Here is a 20,777-nt window from a genome sequence, read left to right as displayed (position 1 = left end):
TGATACTTGGGTATGAAACTTTTCTCTTTAATTTCTTCTAGATTTACTGGACCAGATGGCCCAAGTGGCTTTGGATTTGAACTGACATTCCGACTTAAACGTGAAACTGGGGAATCTGCACCACCAACTTGGCCAGCAGAGTTGATGCAAGGCTTAGCCAGATACGTCTTCCAATCAGGTACTATGTAAATGATTTGCTTTGTGTTAGTGCAAGTTTTTTGGGAGGAAGGGGGTCGTTTTATTTTTTAGCAGGTTGTGGCAGAGCTAGTTGTGAAATTTTGTACCTTTGATTGGTAGAATGATAATTCAAATATTTTCTTTTGTTGAAGGTATGGTAAGGGTGCCATTTGTCCAGGTGATTGCTTCTCGTTCCTCCTTAATTACTGCATTGTTTTAAACAATAGATAACTTGGTTTGCTTTTACATGTATGCTAGAATCATTCTTGTTGGGGAGAGTTAGAGTCAGTCATTTGCTAAAATAGCACCACGTGATTCCTCGGCTAATTCTAGACTTGAGATCTCTTTAGCTTCATGCTGCTTTGTACGGAGTACAAGTCCGGGAGAATCAATTAGCAAAAACTCTTCTTGATTGTTTGTGGAAGCATCTTAAAACGTTTTTGATAGCTGTTGATCTTTTTGACTCAGATGAGAGTTTGGCAGGAATTTGTCTTATGCTCAAGCAGTGTGTAGGTATATTTTGCCCCTTTTCTTGCCCTGGTTCTTTATACAAGGGCAAAGAGGAGCTAAGCAAACCATCGACTTCCAACCTATGTTGTTTTTTTTGTTGCGAAACATGAACTGAGAGTTCTGGTTTGTCACAGTTATAAGCCAACAAAATACATGTTTTATGGCACTTGGGAAGAGTAATACCATAGTTCCTTGATTGGAAGACTCATTTGCAAGAGAAGCCGAGCAGGAGCAGTAAAACCACATGCACTAACAAGTTGCCTCATTCACAAAACATACTGGTTTACTGTGTCATATGAATATGTCCTATTAAAACAATCTAGTTTCATGTTCATACATTTTTCTGATTCTTCTTTGTTTCCCTTTGGTTCATAATTATTTATAAAACTTCTCAAACACAAGCTGCGTTACAATTACAGTTCTTTAAAATCTTGTATTCAGTCATCATCCTTGAAGTCTTGAAAGAAATACATGCTATTTAAAAAGGGGAAGAAACACAGGAATACATAGTAATATCTTCCCTATTAAGAGCACTTTTCACTTTGCCAAGAAAAATACCCTATATTTACTTGAGTCTAATGTGTCATAGAATCTGATGTGCACCTCATTTTCCAAAACCCTGAACGCAAAAAAAAGTATGTGCTGGCAAATGTTATGCGCAGCTGCAAAAAGTGCACTCAGTCATTTGGCCCAGGAAAAGTGCACATTGCAGTCTGCTTTGGATTCCTTCTTCAAAAACAAAAGTGTTAGGACACCAAAGAGTCTAGAAATGAAAATGTAAACCTTGATGTGCATCTCTGCTGTAGAATGATTCCACTTTAACTGCCCTGACTTGATGCTATGGGGCCATGGGGGTTGTAGCTTGGGATCATGGGGCCTTCCAAAGAATGCTGATGCCTCAGCAAACTACAAGTCCCAGGACTGCACAGCATTCAGCCATGGCAATTAAATGAGAGATGATGTACCTCAAAGAGGAGCTACGAGTTTAGCTTCCCCCTTTGCTTGAGCTCAGCACTGATAAGACACAAATCTAATTCACACCTTAAGTTTGGAGAGGTTATTTAGCCAAAAAATATGAGCATTAGATTCAAGTACCTTTTGCATGTGTTTTTAATTTCGTTCACTATTGGATCTTCCTCTGTTACTTTATTATTCCTGTGTTGCTGTCTGGCTTGAGCAATTCCAAGTTGACAATTTCTTAAATTTGGAACTGTTTATCTTGCAGTTTCCAAAGTAAGCACTTGAAATTTTATATTTCTAACAAGTGGTCCCAACTGAATTCCAAAAACTTTATTTGTTCTTATGAGTTTTGATGGCAGTAATCTTGAATGAATCAATAATTCCACATCTCAGCAATACTGTATTTTCTTCCTTTGGGTTGGAGGAGCTTTGAGAAATGTTTCATGAGATTACAATGAACCAAAGAGATAAGGTTTCACTGTGGGTTTGCAAATACTGGTTAGTGAACAAGTCTCTTTTTAATGTAAGTAAACTTTTATGCTGTATATTTTACCTGCAATGATAATAAGACTATTTAACACAATTTTTATCCCTGTGTTTATAAATGTCATTTCTTAATTGGTTCTATCATAAAAACATGGAAAAAGTTTATTAAACTGCAAAAACATCATTTTTTGTGGGATATCCTATAGTTTTTCAATGAATATCTGATAGAGTCTCAAGTACTTCAATATAGTTTATGGCAGCCACAAAAATGGAGTTTCTGGAGTATAACAACTACAGTTAAACAGGAAATAACACTTTAAACCAGGAACAGATTTTTTTTTCCATTTTTTGTTAAATAGTGTAATTTGTCACTAAAGTGATGCAGGTGACAGTTCTTGAAGAGTAATGTAAGGATTGCTCTATTTATAACTGAATGCACTGAATATACCATGCCACTTTAATGTTTGGATAATAGACATCATTTGTCAAGATATTAAATATTTATTCTAGGTAAGGAAGGCAGACAATTTGGCCCTCCAAATGTCAGACTGCTAGTTCCAGCAATTCTAGGTATAGTACCTAGTTTTGAGGAATGCAACATTTGGAAGGTTGCGTACTTCCCACCCTATTTGGGATATTCAAAAAATATTTGCAGCTTACTTAGGATCTTATCACTGCCATGGGTGATCAAATGAATTACTTAACCAAAATAACTAATATAGTTTAATAAACAAATTGCTCAATTTTTAAAATGTAGGAATTAACCAGCATTGATCTCTTAACTTTCTACAATGTCATATTTTCCCACTGGGATAAAGTTCAGAGGCATAACTGAGAGAAATTCATCAGAGAAAGTAGATGTGAGTCTATGAAGGATTATGCTACCAGATTCTTTTTTTCATTTAGTCTGTAAGGAGCTACAAGACCTCTCTGCGTACAGATATTTTTCACACACACACACACACACATCAAGACCCCTTTGCATACTGATACTTTTCATTTATTATAATTTTTTTCCATAAAAAAAGGAACTCACTTCTTAACTTTTCCAAAAACGTTCCCGGTAAGGAGAATCACAAAAACATCTCGAGTTTTTAACTTACACTTGAAGCATTTTAAAGTAAACTTAAAGTGGAAATCATGAGGATTGTAAACTTAAAAAGATGCATGACTTACTCATGTTATTCAAGTGTTCCAAGGTCCTAAAAATGCCCCTAAACTTAATTGTAAATAATACTAATATAATTTAAGAGGTTCAAATTTTTAATTTCATAGTGGGCAACACTGAATATTTCCTCATCATTGGAAATAAAATCAAGCTCTTTCTTGAAAAATATGTTTTTGATGGCAAAGGTAATATTCACAGATGGTATACTATGGAGGAAAAAGAGCATAGCAGCCACAGCAGGGCACACTGCACTAGGTGTTTTTGTTAGTCCTGCAGAAGCTAGAGTTTATTATAGAGACATGTTCTCTTAGGTTAAAATAATAGTGCTTTAAAAAAAAAACCCAGTCTTCCCACTTGTATCATGCTTCTGCGCCCCCCCCCCCCCCATCCCTTGCAAAGGTAGACTACCATGCGAATTATTTCCTTGTGATTCCCCTTTAATTACCATAGCAACATCATGTGGGATCCTGGGGTTTACTGTTAGGGGGAGGGCATTTTGTATTCTAGGAAACCGTTCTCAGGGCTCCATTGGATATAGCCATGACAGTTTAGTCTTCAGCATGACTTATCTTAAATTATCATTCCAAAGTCCACACAGATGATATTGGCCATCACACATTTTGATGCCTGAAATGTTAGTCCTGTTTCTGAGTATATGTGAACTACTGGTTTCTACTGGAAAATGGCACCAGTTTCCCCTATGAGGTGTAATTTTTGATGCACCGATGGCACCTATCACCATTTGCTCATCCATAAAAATCTTGTAACTATATGTAAGAACTAGAGGAGCTGCAATTCGTGAAATTTTCTGAAGCAGCACCCGAAACTATGCCAGAAACAAGTCTAAAAACCAAGACACCAAGATTTTTTTTGGTTGGGCTGTGTATTTCATTCAGAGATCCAACAATACTATAATTTCTAATTACATAAGGTGCAGTAATGTTTTCCATGGTTCTAAAAATGCCCCTAAACTTAATTGTAAATAATACTAATATCCTTTAAATGGTTCACATTTTCTCAGTGGCCAAGAGGACTGTGCTGAATATTTCCTCACCAGTGGAGACAAAATCAGGTTCATTTTGTGAAAAGGTGTTTTTTGTGGGAAACGTAATATTCTTTTAAAATTTATCACGGACAGTATACTTAGAACTACGGTGGCAAAAGAGCTTAGCAGCCATATATTTTATTTGTGTTTGAATCTTTATATGAAGCAACAACACAGCACAAGACACTTGTATTATTTGATGTACTTTATTGAACAAAGAAGAAAGGAACCATTCTTCCTCCTGGGAGAACCCATTTTTTAACTCCTCCTGAGCCACAAATCAAAAGACATTTGCAGCAATCCAGGAGGAAGGCAATGCAGAGAAGGCGAAAAACCCGTTTCCACCCAGAGCCAATTTGGTGTTGACGGGGAAAAATTCCTTCTCGGCTCCAACTCGGGCAACCAGCCGCAGCCTGCATTGCCAGGTTAAAGGATGGGAACTCTGAGAACCGATGCATTAAGGAGCCCTGTGTTCCTCTCGCGTTCATAGCAGGCTTCCTCTCCAGGGAACTGTTTTTTTTTCTGGAATATAGGTCTTCAGCTTTGTCTCTTCCTTCGATTTCAGCCAGTTTGGCGATCCAAGCAAGGATTGGAGCAGATGGTTTGGAGGCCCATGAGAGGATAAAATCTTGGTTCCTTCCTTGCTGTCTTCCTCCAGTGCCTTAACCTTCTAGACCTGGAAGAAGAGGGATGGATCCCATGCATACAAACCTCATCCAATCTCGACGATGAAAAATAGCCCGATGGGGCTCACCTAGGGCATGGGATTCCACTAAAATAGCTGAAGCCCTGCTGTTTTGGACTACGACGCCCAGAATCGCTCGCCCTTTAGTATAGAGAGCATCCTGGGAGATGTAGTCTAAAAAGCAGACTTATCCCAGCTTGGACATACTTACGTGCTCTTTGAAGGAAGGCACTGGAAATACTTACCTGGGCGGTTGCAAATGGGCAAAGGGAAGGGCTGAGTGGGTTTATCTCTTCCTGAGTTTTGTAGATTTTCCTCAAAATAGGAGTAAAATTCTCACCCATCCCTCGATTCTAGTGAACATATTTCTGAAGTGATGTTCCTGAATTGTTTGAAAATTGGAAATTGTAAGCCCTAATTGAGACTGAAGCGACCATTTCTTGTCTGTCCAACATCCCAGCAGGAAGTCATTGTGGGCCCAGAAACAGAGGTGTTTATACCTATATGGTTGTGTTATGACCTCAGGAGGGGTCTGTTGTGATGCAGGCACATTGTTGACTTTGTAGGTAGCTTACTTGTATTTCATATTACAGTATTTGATACAGTATCATGTCTGTGCTGATAATTTATTATTGAATCCCTTTGAGGAATATTTTTCCCAAAAAGAGAGGACAGCAGGATAAAAATAAATAAAACAATACCTAAAATCAATGGCTGTGTTGTGATCTCAGGGTATTATTATTACTGTTTTCTTTATTTTTATCCCTCCTTTCTTTTCCCACTGGGTTTAGACATAATTGAGAGAAATTCACCAGAGGAAGTAAGCTTGAGTCTATGCAGGATTATGCTACCAGATTCTTTCTTTCATTTAGTCTGTAAGGAGCTACAAGACCTCCTGCGTACAGATATTTTTCACACACACACACACCATTTTTTTTCCATTAAGAAGTGGAAGACACTATTCCAAAAACTTTCCTAGAAAGTAAAATCACAAAAATATCTTGTTTTATTCAAATTACACCTGGAGCATTTTAATAGTAAACTTAAATTGGAAATCATGAGGATTACAGTCTTGAAAAGATGTATGTGTCATGACTTATACATGTTACAATTATTACAGCTTTTCAGTAATGTTTAAGAATTATACATGGTTTCCTAGTTTAATCAAACTTGTACACCACTCACCATTATGGAGTATTTATCTTAAGCTCATCTCCTCACTAGCGGTCTTTCTGTAATGATGGAACACACTGCACAGCGCACACTGCACTACAATCAGCCCCCTCCCTCCACATTTCAAGTTTAATTTGTAAAGATTTGATTATTCATGGTTTCATTAATATATTATCTCCAGAATTCTCTAGATCTTTACAGGTGTCCTCTGTGGTCAATATCTGTTGGAGGTTCCCCATAAAGGTCATGCTGAAAAGACTCTTGGAATCCCAAGTGCTCCAGGTGTTTTGGGTATTCCTGCAGAAGCTAGAGTTTTATAGAGAGATGTTCTCTTAGGTTAAAATAATAGTGTTTTTTCTTTAAAAAAACAGTCTTCCCACTTTCATCGTGCTTCTGCCCCCCCCTCCCCTCAGCCCTTGTAAAGGTAGACTACCATACGAATTATTGCCTTGTGATTCCCCTTTAATTACCTTAGCAACATCATGTGGGATCCTGGGGTTTGCTGTTAGGGGGAGGGCATTTTGTATTCTAGAAAACCGTTCTCTGGGCTCCATTGGATATAGCCATGACAGTTTAGTCTTCAGCATGACTTATCTTAAATTATCATTCCAAAGTCTACACAGATGACATTGGCCAACACACATTTTGATACCTGACATGTTAGTCCTGTTTCTGAGTATATGTGAACTACTGGTTTCAAAAATGGCACCAGTTTCCCCTATGAGGTGTAAATTTTGATGCTCCGATGGCACCTATCACCATTTGCTCATCCATAAAAATCTTGTAACTATATGTAAGAACTAGAGCAGCTGCAGTCTGTGCAATTTTCTAAAGCAGCACCCGAAAATATCTCAGAAACAAGTCTAAAACCCAAGACACCATGATTTTTTTTGGTTGGGCTGTGTAATTCATTCAGAGATCCAACAGTACTATAATTTCTAATTACACCAGGTGCAGTAATGTTTTCCGTGGTACTAAAAATGCCCCTAAACTTAATTGTAAATAATACTAATAACCTTTAAGAGGTTCACATTTTCAGTGTCCACCAATGGAGACAAAATCAGGTTCTTTTTGTGAAAAGTTATTTTAGGGAAAAGTAATATTTTTAAAAAATTTATCACGGAAGTATACTTAGAACTATGATGGCAAAAGAGCTCAGTAGCCATATATTTTATTTGTTTTTGAATTTTTATATGAAGCAACAACACAAAACAACACACATGTATTAATTGAGCATTAATTGATGTTCTTTATTGAACAAAGAAGAGAGGAACCATTCTTCCTCCTGGGAGAACCCATTTTTTAACTCCTCCTGAGCCACAAATCAAAAGACATTTGCAGCAATCCAGGAGGAAGGCAATGCAGAGAAGGCGAAAAACCCGTTTCCACCCAGAGCCAATTTGGTGTTGACGGGGAAAAATTCCTTCTCGGCTCCAACTCGGGCAACCAGCCGCAGCCTGCATTGCCAGGTTAAAGGATGGGAACTCTGAGAACCGATGCATTAAGGAGCCCTGTGTTCCTCTCGCGTTCATAGCAGGCTTCCTCTCCAGGGAACTGTTTTTTTTCTGGAATATAGGTCTTCAGCTTTGTCTCTTCCTTCGATTTCAGCCAGTTTGGCGATCCAAGCAAGGATTGGAGCAGATGGTTTGGAGGCCCATGAGAGGATAAAATCTTTCTTCCTTCCTTGCTGTCTTCCTCCAGTGCCTTAACCTTCTAGACCTGGAAGAAGAGGGATGGATCCCATGCATACAAACCTCATCCAATCTCGACGATGAAAAATAGCCCGATGGGGCTCACCTAGGGCATGGGATTCCACTAAAATAGCTGAAGCCCTGCTGTTTTGGACTACGACGCCCAGAATCGCTCGCCCCTTAGTATAGAGAGCATCCTGGGAGATGTAGTCTAAAAAGCAGACTTATCCCAGCTTGGACATACTTACCTGCTCTTTGAAGGAAGGCACTGGAAATACTTACCTGGGCGGTTGCAAATGGGCAAAGGGAAGGGCTAAGTGGGTTTATCTCTTCCTGAGTTTTGTAGATTTTCCTCAGAATAGGAGTAAAATTCTCACCCATCCCTCGATTCTAGTGAACATATTTCTGAAGTGATGTTCCTGAATTGTTTGAAAATTGGAGATTGTAAGCCCTAATTGAGACTGAAGCGACCATTTCTTGTCTGTCCAACATCCCAGCAGGAAGTCATTGTGGGCCCAGAAACAGAGGTGTTTATACCTATATGGTTGTGTTATGACCTCAGGAGGGGTCTGTTGTGATGCAGGCACATTGTTGACTTTGTAGGTAGCTTACTTGTATTTCATATTACAGTATTTGATACAGTATCATGTCTGTGCTGATAACTTATTATTGAATCCCTTTGAGGAATATTTTTCCCAAAAAGAGAGGACAGCAGGATAAAAATAAATAAAACAATACCTAAAATCAATGGCTGTGTTGTGATCTCAGGGTATTATTATTACTGTTTTCTTTATTTTTATCCCTCCTTTCTTTTCCCACTGGGTTTAGACATAATTGAGAGAAATTCACCAGAGGAAGTAAGCTTGAGTCTATGCAGGATTATGCTACCAGATTCTTTCTTTCATTTAGTCTGTAAAGAGCTACAAGACCTCTCTGCGTACAGATATTTTTCACACACACACACACACATCATTTTTTTCCATTAAGAAGTGGAAGACACTATTCCAAAAACTTTCCTAGAAAGTAAAATCACAAAAATATCTTTTTTTTTTTCAAATTACACCTGGAGCATTTTAATAGTAAACTTGAATTGGAAATCATGAGGATTACAGTCTTGAAAAGATGTATGTGTCATGACTTATACATGTTACAATTATTACAGCTTTTCAGCAATGTTTTAGAATTAGAATTAATCAAACTTGTACACCACTCATCATTATAGAGTATTTATCTTAAGCTCATCTCCTCACTAGCGGTCTTTCTGTAATGATGGAACACACTGCACAGCGCACACTGCACTACAATCATCCCCCTCCCTCCACATTTGCAAGTTTAATTTGTAAAGATTTGATTATTCATGGTTTCATTAATATATTATCTCCAGAATTCTCTAGATCTTTACAGGTGTCTCTGTAGTCAATATCTGTTGGAGGTTCCCCATAAAGGTCATGTTGAAAAGACTCTTGGAATCCCAAGTGCTCCAGGTGTTTTGGGTATTCCTGCAGAAGCTAGAGTTTTATAGAGAGATGTTCTCTTAGGTTAAAATAATAGTGCTTTTTCTTTAAAAAAAACAGTCTTCCCACTTTCATCGTGCTTCTGCCCCCCCCCCCCCCTCACCCCAGCCCTTGTAAAGGTAGACTACCATAGGAATTATTGCCTTGTGATTCCCCTTTAATTACCGTAGCAACATCATGTGGGATCCTGGGGTTTACTGTTAGGGGGAGGGCATTTTGTATTCTAGAAAACCGTTCTCAGGGCTCCATTGGATATAGCCATGACAGTTTAGTCTTCAGCATGACTTATCTTAAATTATCATTCCAAAGTCTACACAGATGACATTGGCCAACACACATTTTGATACCTGAAATGTTAGTCCTGTTTCTGAGTATATGTGAACTACTGGTTTCAAAAATGGCACCAGTTTCCCCTATGAGGTGTAATTTTTGATGCTCCGATGGCACCTATCACCATTTGCTCATCCATAAAAATCTTGTAACTATATGTAAGAACTAGAGCAGCTGCAGTCTGTGCAATTTTCTAAAGCAGCACCCGAAAATATGTCAGAAACAAGTCTAAAACCCAAGACACCATGATTTTTTTTGGTTGGGCTGTGTAATTCATTCAGAGATCCAACAGTACTATAATTTCTAATTACACCAGGTGCAGTAATGTTTTCCGTGGTACTAAAAATGCCCCTAAACTTAATTGTAAATAATACTAATAACCTTTAAGAGGTTCACATTTTCAGTGTCCACCAATGGAGACAAAATCAGGTTCTTTTTGTGAAAAGTTATTTTAGGGAAAAGTAATATTTTTTAAAAATTTATCACGGAAGTATACTTAGAACTATGATGGCAAAAGAGCTCAGTAGCCATATATTTTATTTGTTTTTGAATTTTTATATGAAGCAACAACACAAAACAACACACATGTATTAATTGAGCATTAATTGATGTTCTTTATTGAACAAAGAAGAGAGGAACCATTCTTCCTCCTGGGAGAACCCATTTTTTAACTCCTCCTGAGCCACAAATCAAAAGACATTTGCAGCAATCCAGGAGGAAGGCAATGCAGAGAAGGCGAAAAACCCGTTTCCACCCAGAGCCAATTTGGTGTTGACGGGGAAAAATTCCTTCTCGGCTCCAACTCGGGCAACCAGCCGCAGCCTGCATTGCCAGGTTAAAGGATGGGAACTCTGAGAACCGATGCATTAAGGAGCCCTGTGTTCCTCTCGCGTTCATAGCAGGCTTCCTCTCCAGGGAACTGTTTTTTTTTTCTGGAATATAGGTCTTCAGCTTTGTCTCTTCCTTCGATTTCAGCCAGTTTGGCGATCCAAGCAAGGATTGGAGCAGATGGTTTGGAGGCCCATGAGAGGATAAAATCTTGGTTCCTTCCTTGCTGTCTTCCTCCAGTGCCTTAACCTTCTAGACCTGGAAGAAGAGGGATGGATCCCATGCATACAAACCTCATCCAATCTCGACGATGAAAAATAGCCCGATGGGGCTCACCTAGGGCATGGGATTCCACTAAAATAGCTGAAGCCCTGCTGTTTTGGACTACGACGCCCAGAATCGCTCGCCCTTTAATATAGAGAGCATCCTGGGAGATGTAGTCTAAAAAGCAGACTTATCCCAGCTTGGACATACTTACCTGCTCTTTGAAGGAAGGCACTGGAAATACTTACCTGGGCGGTTGCAAATGGGCAAAGGGAAGGGCTAAGCGGGTTTATCTCTTCCTGAGTTTTGTAGATTTTCCTCAAAATAGGAGTAAAATTCTCACCCATCCCTCGATTCTAGTGAACATATTTCTGAAGTGATGTTCCTGAATTGTTTGAAAATTGGAAATTGTAAGCCCTAATTGAGACTGAAGCGACCATTTCTTGTCTGTCCAACATCCCAGCAGGAAGTCATTGTGGGCCCAGAAACAGAGGTGTTTATACCTATATGGTTGTGTTATGACCTCAGGAGGGGTCTGTTGTGATGCAGGCACATTGTTGACTTTGTAGGTAGCTTACTTGTATTTCATATTACAGTATTTGATACAGTATCATGTCTGTGCTGATAACTTATTATTGAATCCCTTTGAGGAATATTTTTCCCAAAAAGAGAGGACAGCAGGATAAAAATAAATAAAACAATACCTAAAATCAATGGCTGTGTTGTGATCTCAGGGTATTATTATTACTGTTTTCTTTATTTTTATCCCTCCTTTCTTTTCCCACTGGGTTTAGACATAATTGAGAGAAATTCACCAGAGGAAGTAAGCTTGAGTCTATGCAGGATTATGCTACCAGATTCTTTCTTTCATTTAGTCTGTAAGGAGCTACAAGACCTCTCTGCGTACAGATATTTTTCACACACACACACACACATCATTTTTTTCCATTAAGAAGTGGAAGACACTATTCCAAAAACTTTCCTAGAAAGTGAAATCACAAAAATATCTTGTTTTTTTTTTTCAAATTACACCTGGAGCATTTTAATAGTAAACTTAAATTGGAAATCATGAGGATTACAGTCTTGAAAAGATGTATGTGTCATGACTTATACATGTTACAATTATTACAGCTTTTCAGTAATGTTTTAGAATTAGAATTAATCAAACTTGTACACCACTCATCATTATGGAGTATTTATCTTAAGCTCATCTCCTCACTAGCGGTCTTTCTGTAATGATGGAACACACTGCACAGCGCACACTGCACTACAATCATCCCCCTCCCTCCACATTTGCAAGTTTAATTTGTAAAGATTTGATTATTCATGGTTTAATTAATATATTATCTCCAGAATTCTCTAGATCTTTACAGGTGTCTCTGTAGTCAATATCTGTTGGAGGTTCCCCATAAAGGTCATGTTGAAAAGACTCTTGGAATCCCAAGTGCTCCAGGTGTTTTGGGTATTCCTGCAGAAGCTAGAGTTTTATAGAGAGATGTTCTCTTAGGTTAAAATAATAGTGTTTTTTCTTTTAAAAAAAACAGTCTTCCCACTTTCATCGTGCTTCTGCCCCCCCCCCCCCCTCACCCCAGCCCTTGTAAAGGTAGACTACCATAGGAATTATTGCCTTGTGATTCCCCTTTAATTACCGTAGCAACATCATGTGGGATCCTGGGGTTTACTGTTAGGGGGAGGGCATTTTGTATTCTAGAAAACCGTTCTCTGGGCTCCATTGGATATAGCCATGACAGTTTAGTCTTCAGCATGACTTATCTTAAATTATCATTCCAAAGTCTACACAGATGACATTGGCCAACACACATTTTGATACCTGAAATGTTAGTCCTGTTTCTGAGTATATGTGAACTACTGGTTTCAAAAATGGCACCAGTTTCCCCTATGAGGTGTAATTTTTGATGCTCCGATGGCACCTATCACCATTTGCTCATCCATAAAAATCTTGTAACTATATGTAAGAACTAGAGCAGCTGCAGTCTGTGCAATTTTCTAAAGCAGCACCCGAAAATATGTCAGAAACAAGTCTAAAACCCAAGACACCATGATTTTTTTTGGTTGGGCTGTGTAATTCATTCAGAGATCCAACAGTACTATAATTTCTAATTACACCAGGTGCAGTAATGTTTTCCGTGGTACTAAAAATGCCCCTAAACTTAATTGTAAATAATACTAATAACCTTTAAGAGGTTCACATTTTCAGTGTCCACCAATGGAGACAAAATCAGGTTCTTTTTGTGAAAAGTTATTTTAGGGAAAAGTAATATTTTTAAAAAATTTATCACGGAAGTATACTTAGAACTATGATGGCAAAAGAGCTCAGTAGCCATATATTTTATTTGTTTTTGAATTTTTATATGAAGCAACAACACAAAACAACACACATGTATTAATTGAGCATTAATTGATGTTCTTTATTGAACAAAGAAGAGAGGAACCATTCTTCCTCCTGGGAGAACCCATTTTTTAACTCCTCCTGAGCCACAAATCAAAAGACATTTGCAGCAATCCAGGAGGAAGGCAATGCAGAGAAGGCGAAAAACCCGTTTCCACCCAGAGCCAATTTGGTGTTGACGGGGAAAAATTCCTTCTCGGCTCCAACTCGGGCAACCAGCCGCAGCCTGCATTGCCAGGTTAAAGGATGGGAACTCTGAGAACCGATGCATTAAGGAGCCCTGTGTTCCTCTCGCGTTCATAGCAGGCTTCCTCTCCAGGGAACTGTCTTTTTTTTCTGGAATATAGGTCTTCAGCTTTGTCTCTTCCTTCGATTTCAGCCAGTTTGGCGATCCAAGCAAGGATTGGAGCAGATGGTTTGGAGGCCCATGAGAGGATAAAATCTTTCTTCCTTCCTTGCTGTCTTCCTCCAGTGCCTTAACCTTCTAGACCTGGAAGAAGAGGGATGGATCCCATGCATACAAACCTCATCCAATCTCGACGATGAAAAATAGCCCGATGGGGCTCACCTAGGGCATGGGATTCCACTAAAATAGCTGAAGCCCTGCTGTTTTGGACTACGACGCCCAGAATCGCTCGCCCTTTAGTATAGAGAGCATCCTGGGAGATGTAGTCTAAAAAGCAGACTTATCCCAGCTTGGACATACTTACCTGCTCTTTGAAGGAAGGCACTGGAAATACTTACCTGGGGGGTTGCAAATGGGCAAAGGGAAGGGCTAAATGGGTTAATCTCTTCCTGAGTTTTGTAGATTTTCCTCAAAATAGGAGTAAAATTCTCACCCATCCCTCGATTCTAGTGAACATATTTCTGAAGTGATGTTCCTGAATTGTTTGAAAATTGGAGATTGTAAGCCCTAATTGAGACTGAAGCGACCATTTCTTGTCTGTCCAACATCCCAGCAGGAAGTCATTGTGGGCCCAGAAACAGAGGTGTTTATACCTATATGGTTGTGTTATGACCTCAGGAGGGGTCTGTTGTGATGCAGGCACATTGTTGACTTTGTAGGTAGCTTACTTGTATTTCATATTACAGTATTTGATACAGTATCATGTCTGTGCTGATAACTTATTATTGAATCCCTTTGAGGAATATTTTTCCCAAAAAGAGAGGGCAGCAGGATAAAAATAAATAAAACAATACCTAAAATCAATGGCTGTGTTGTGATCTCAGGGTATTATTATTACTGTTTTCTTTATTTTTATCCCTCCTTTCTTTTCCCACTGGGTTTAGACATAATTGAGAGAAATTCACCAGAGGAAGTAAGCTTGAGTCTATGCAGGATTATGCTACCAGATTCTTTCTTTCATTTAGTCTGTAAGGAGCTACAAGACCTCTCTACGTACAGATATTTTTCACACACACAAACACACACACACACATCATTTTTTCCATTAAGAAGTGGAAGACACTATTCCAAAAAAATTCCTAGAAAGTAAAATCACAAAAATATCTTTTTTTTTTTCAAATTACACCTGGAGCATTTTAATAGTAAACTTAAATTGGAAATCATGAGGATTACAATCTTGAAAATTTGTATGTGTCATGACTTATACATGTTACAATTATTACAGCTTTTCAGTAATGTTTAAGAATTATACATGGTTTCCTAGTTTAATCAAACTTGTACACCACTCACCATTATGGAGTATTTATCTTTAGCTCATCTCCTCACTAGTGGTCTTTCTGTAATGATGGAACACACTGCACAGCGCACACTGCACTACAATCAGCCCCTTCCCTCCACATTTGCAAATTTTATTTTTAAAGATTTGATTATTCATGGATTTAATTAATATATTATCTTTAGAAATCTTTCGATCTTTACAGGTGTCTCTGTGGTCAATATCTGTTGGAGGTTCCCCATAAATGTCATGCTGAAAAGACTCTTGGAATCCCAAGTGCTCCAGGCTTCCTACAGAAGCTAGAGTTTTATAGAGAGATGTTCTCTTAGGTTAAAATAATAGTGTTTATTCTTTAAAAAAACAGTCTTCCCACTTTCATCGTGCTTCTGCCCCCCCCCCTCCCCCCAGCCCTTGTAAAGGTAGACTACCATACGAATTATTGCCTTGTGATTCCCCTTTAATTACCGTAGCAACATCATGTGGGATCCTGGGGTTTACTGTTAGGGGGAGGGCATTTTGTAATCTAGAAAACCGTTCTCTGGGCTCCATTGGATATAGCCATGACAGTTTAGTCTTCAGCATGACTTATCTTCAATTATCATTCCAAAGTCTGCACAGATGACATTGGCCAACACACATTTTGATGCCTGAAATGTTAGTCTTGTTTCTGAGTATATGTGAACTACTGGTTTCAAAAATGGCACCAGTTTCCCCTATGAGGTGTAATTTTTGATGCTCCGATGGCACCTATCACCATTTGCTCGTCCATAAAAATCTTGTAACTATATGTAAGAACTAGAGGAGCTGCAATTCGTGAAATTTTCTGAAGCAGCACCCGAAAATATGCCAGAAACAAGTCTAAAAACCAAGACACCAAGAATTTTATTGGTTGGGCTGTGTATTTCATTCAGAATTCCAACAGTACTATAATTTCTAATTACATAAGGTGCAGTAATGTTTTCTGTGGTACTAAAAATGCCCCTAAACTTAATTGTAAGTAATACTAATGTCCTTTAAGAGGTTCACATTTTCAGTGTCCATCATGGAGACAAAATCAGGTTCTTTTTGTGAAAAGTTCTTTTAGGGAAAGGTAATATTCTTTAGGAGCCCGTGGTGGCTCAGTGGGTTAAAGCACTGAGCTGCTGAGCTTTTTGATCGAAAGGTCGCAGGTTCGATTCCGGGGAGCTGCATGAGCTTCCGCTGTCAGCCCTAGCTTCTGCCAACCTAGCAGTTCGAAAACATGCAAATGTGAGTAGATCAATAGGTACCGCTCCGGCGGGAAGGTAACGGCGCTCCATGCAGTCATGCCGGCCACATGACCTTGGAGGTATCTACGGACAATGCTGGCTATTCGGCTTAGAAATGGAGAGGAGCACCACACCCCAGAGTCAGACATGACTGGACTTAATGTCAGGGGACTACCTTTACCTTTAACTAATATTCTTTTAAAATTTATCATGGACAGTATACCTAGAACTACAGTGGCAAAAGAGCTCAGCAGCCATATATGTTATTTGTGTTTGAATGTTTATATGAAGCAACAACACAAAACAACACACTTGTATTAATTGAGCATTAATTTATGTTTTTATTGAACAAAGAAGAGAGGAACCATTCTTCCTCCTGGGAAGAGAGGAACCATTCTTCCTCATGTCTGTGCTGATAACTTATTATTGAATCCTTTTGAGGAATATTTTTTCCCAAAAAGAGAGGACAGCAGGATAAAAATAAATAATATCTAAAATCAATGGCTGTGTTGTGATCTCAGGGTATTATTATTACTGTTTTCTTTATTTTTATCCCTCCTTTCTTTTCCCACTGGGTTTAGACATAATTGAGAGAAATTCACCAGAGGAAGTAAGCTTGAGTCTGTGCAGGATTATGTTGTGTTGTGATCTCAGAGTATTCTTAGTCTTGTTCTTACTCTTAACTTTATTTTTATTCCTCCTATGTTTGCATAGACACTCAAGCTGACTAACGCTTACACAATACAACACAATAGAAAACAAAAATAATTCATATATATGAATACCATAATTTAAAAAAAAAAACAAATTTTAGTATTTAATTGTACAATATGACATATTGTGGGCTTTTATCACATCGGTAAAACGCAATCCCATCAGGACAAAAAACACCCTTTGTTGGGATTATTGGCATCTGTTTTCAGAAACAGAACATTTACTCTTAATCTGTTAGCATATAGAAAACCATGATAGCCATATCTGAGGAACTAGAACTGATGTAGTCTATCCAGTACAATTTTTTGAATCAGCACCCCAAAATAACCCCAGAAGTAGGATTCTACTGCAGAATATAGAAAATATTTCCTCTATATCTGGTGGAATATTTTTGGAGGTGAATAAACACAGTATGCGCCCCTCAACCATGGATGAGTAGTTCATATTGTATCCTGTTCATTTTATTTATTTTACTTTTTAAAATCAGGACAGCATAATGGTTTGAATGTTGGATTGGATTGAATCTCTTTTAAAGATTTCTTAAACTTTTAGATATAGCTCCCTTTGAGGCACAATTTATTTTACATTTTAAAATCAGGGCAGCATAGTAGGGGTTTTTTACATTGCAGGAATGACTTGAGAAACTGCAAGTGGCTTCTGGTGTGAGAGAATTTGCCATCTGCAAGGACGTTGCCCAAGGGATGCCCAGATGTTTGTGGGAGGCTTCTCTCATGTCCTTGCATGAGAAGCTGGAGCTGACAGATGGGAGCTAATCCCGCTCCCCTGATTTGAACCACCGACCTTTTGGTCGGCAGTCTTGCCGGTAAAAGGGTTTAACCCATTGTGCCACTGGGGACTCCTAGCATAGTGGTTGGAATATTGGATTGGATTTAATCTCTTTTAAAGAGTTCTTAAACTTTTAGATATAGCTCCCTTCGGAGACACAGTACTTCTAATAAACTAATGCATAAAAGTTATTCTGTGGTGTATGTATGAAGAAGTACAGCAAACATTAATTAATATTTTATTTATGAACGCATACCCATAAGCATCCTAACCCAATTAAATGGGATGTCATCAGGAGATCACAGAAACATTTAGGCAAAACAGGTTAAAGAAATCATTTCTTACATATTGATTCATTTCATTATCTACTGGAAATTGAATGTTCACTACCAATACACACCAATGATATGAACGAATAGCTTTGAATTTTATATAAATTTGCCTAAGCCTTAAGATCTTTGGGAAAGGGCTTTCTCTCACTCCCGCCGCCATCGCAAACCCTACTGGTGAAGGCACAGGAAAGGGCTTTCTTGATGGACTTTCCAAGACTAGCATTCTAATTTACGGGAACCTAGGTTGCTCCCCCTGTATGCACTCTTTTGCCAGTAGGTGAAGATCTTTATTTAGGCATTTGATGATTCATTGATTGGAGGATGTATAGAGACTATGTTGTATTTTTAACATTATGTTTTTAAATGACTTGATACTATTGAAATGAATGGTGCTTTCATAAGGTAGCTCGATAAATTGTGTTCTACTTTTTTTTATTAGGTTTTAACCATGTTGTAAGTTATTTGTCTGTAATGTTGGGAGGATAAAGGAAATGGTAAAATAAAAGCAATGCGAGTCATTGTTAAAAAACGTAAACCTCCTGACATTGTGGAAGGAGATACAATGCCACTTTAGGTTATGTAGAAAAATTGGGCACCCAAGGAATTATAAAAAATGGGAGGCCGAATTCCACTGAAGAGAGCCAGCGTGGTGTAGTGAGTGTTGGACTACAACTCTGGTTTGAATCCCCAATCAGCTCTGGAAACACCCTGGGTAACCTTGGGCAAGCCACACTCTTAGAACTCCAGAAGAAATCAAGAGCAAACTCCTTCTGAACACTAACACTAACTAATTGTAAAGAAGCCCCTGGAATAAGTTGACTGTAGGGTTGTCATAAACTGGAAACAACTTGGAATGTTAAAATCCTTGAGAAATATAAAACTTACCAGCAGTGTAAAAGATGACTTTTTGAATACTTTGAAAAATGAATTCTTGAAAGAAACTTGAAAAGATGTTTGGCAGAACTTGAAAAGATTAATCTTTGCACTTTCATGAAGTCCAGTCATTCTTTAATCTTTTCAAATGTAGTTTTGATTATTTACCCAAGTAAATTACTTATCTGGCTATTAATCCCATCATCAGAGTAATGGGGATAGATGAACAGCAGTGTGATTTTAAGAACAAGGTCTGTAACTTCCTAATTACAGAGACTCTTTTCTATATAAAATACATCACAAATGAATTGTCAGTATGGATTTTGAAATGACAACATCAGAATGGTGATTCTGATTTAATCTTGTGGCAACAGAAATAATAGCACAGAATCCAGTGACCACTTGGAAATTAACGCACTTTATTTGGTGTAAGTTTTCATGAACCACAGTCCATAAATAATTATTCCAAAATAAATGTGCAATTCTTTAAGATATCATTAGATTCTTCAAGGATCTATTGGTATATATGCAAATCTGTGTTTTGTTACAGACTGCAGCTAAAAGCTTTGGCATTCTTCATACAAAGAAGATAAAGAAGCCTGAAACACTTAAACTTGCAGTGTAGCTTATCATTACATATGAATTAAACCATGCAGTATGTAAAATATAGGATAGAGAAGTAGATTAAAGAGAAAAATGACTGCTGACTAGTCCAGCCAAGGAATTAATGCATTTATTCATGGGTCTTTTTTATCTACAAAACAGTCCCACCTGCACTAAGTGATGCCTCATGTTAGCAGTTCCCTGTGTTCCTTTGAAAATGGTGTGTTGCTGCAGGATCCTTGTTGTTTTTTTTAAAAAAAAGTTTTTCCTACCAACTCAATTTCAGATTATGTGACTGCAAAAAGATATTTCTTTTTAAAATTTACAGTTATAGCAGAGGCCTGTAAAGTGTGGATTATACATGAACTCAATCTTGTGCCACACAGACTTTTCCCATTGTGCTCTGCCCTGTTCTAGAGCTTGAAGGGACTCCCAGACTTTTAAAAAAATGAAACCAGAAATGATCAACCAGGAGCCCTCGGTGGCGCAATGGGTTAAACCCTTGTGCCGGCAGGACTGAAGACTGACAGGTCGCAGGTTCGAATCAGGGGAGCTTTGGCTCCCCATGACATGAGAAAAGCTTCCCATAAGTATGGTAAAACATCAAAAACATCTGGCCATCCCTGGGGAATGTCCTTGCAGGCGGTCAGTTCTCTCACGCCCAAAGCAACTTGCAGTTTCTCAAGTCACTCCTGACACACACACACAACCCCAAAAGCAAAACCAGGTACTTCCAATTTGCATTTTTAAAATGTTCATTTATTATTGTATTTTCTGATTTAGTGCAGCTTGGATATGGTCCCAGAGTCTGAAAATTGACCCTGGATCTTCTCAATTTGCCCACTCTAAATTTGCCCACAGTAGGGTTTCGATATTTTTTTTAAAATGAAACAACATGACACAATAACGTGATTTAATAAATGGCACATATCATACATATTTGGTGTTAATTAGTGTGGAGAAGGTTGTTTTACAACATGTGCTTTTCAATCATGATAGCCTAACTTTTGTAGTGAGAAACACATCATCATTTGTCTCGTGGGACAGGGATACCATATCATATTCATTTTCTTATATAGTTATTGGATTAGCACCTTAGTCCACACATCTTTGCATACTGCAATAGAACCTCCTCATACTTACGGAATAGACGATTCGGTGCAACAACAGAGGTATATACACCAAACTGAACATTTCAAAAATGTTACATTACATTACATTAATGAGAAAGGTTGACTGAGCTTGAGATACTAAAAAATTGTTTCTACAGTCTTGCACATAGGTTTGTATAAACCTAAC

General features: G+C 38.3%; 1 protein-coding gene across 2 annotated transcripts in view; it reads left to right on the top strand.

Moving 5' to 3' along the window:
• SUFU (SUFU negative regulator of hedgehog signaling) overlaps positions 1 to 20,777 on the top strand; it is a 98,865-nt gene that overhangs the window by 22,674 nt on the left and 55,414 nt on the right. For both annotated transcript variants that reach the window (XM_060768296.2, XM_060768295.2), the window contains exon 3: positions 42 to 178. In XM_060768296.2, the coding sequence (XP_060624279.2) occupies positions 42 to 178 (137 nt within the window). The remainder of the gene's footprint in view (positions 1 to 41; positions 179 to 20,777) is intronic.

The sequence above is a fragment of the Anolis sagrei genome, chromosome 3, assembly GCF_037176765.1.
Source record: "Anolis sagrei isolate rAnoSag1 chromosome 3, rAnoSag1.mat, whole genome shotgun sequence".
NCBI classification, from domain to species: domain Eukaryota; kingdom Metazoa; phylum Chordata; class Lepidosauria; order Squamata; family Dactyloidae; genus Anolis; species Anolis sagrei.
This window is presented reverse-complemented; position numbering and strand designations above follow the sequence as displayed.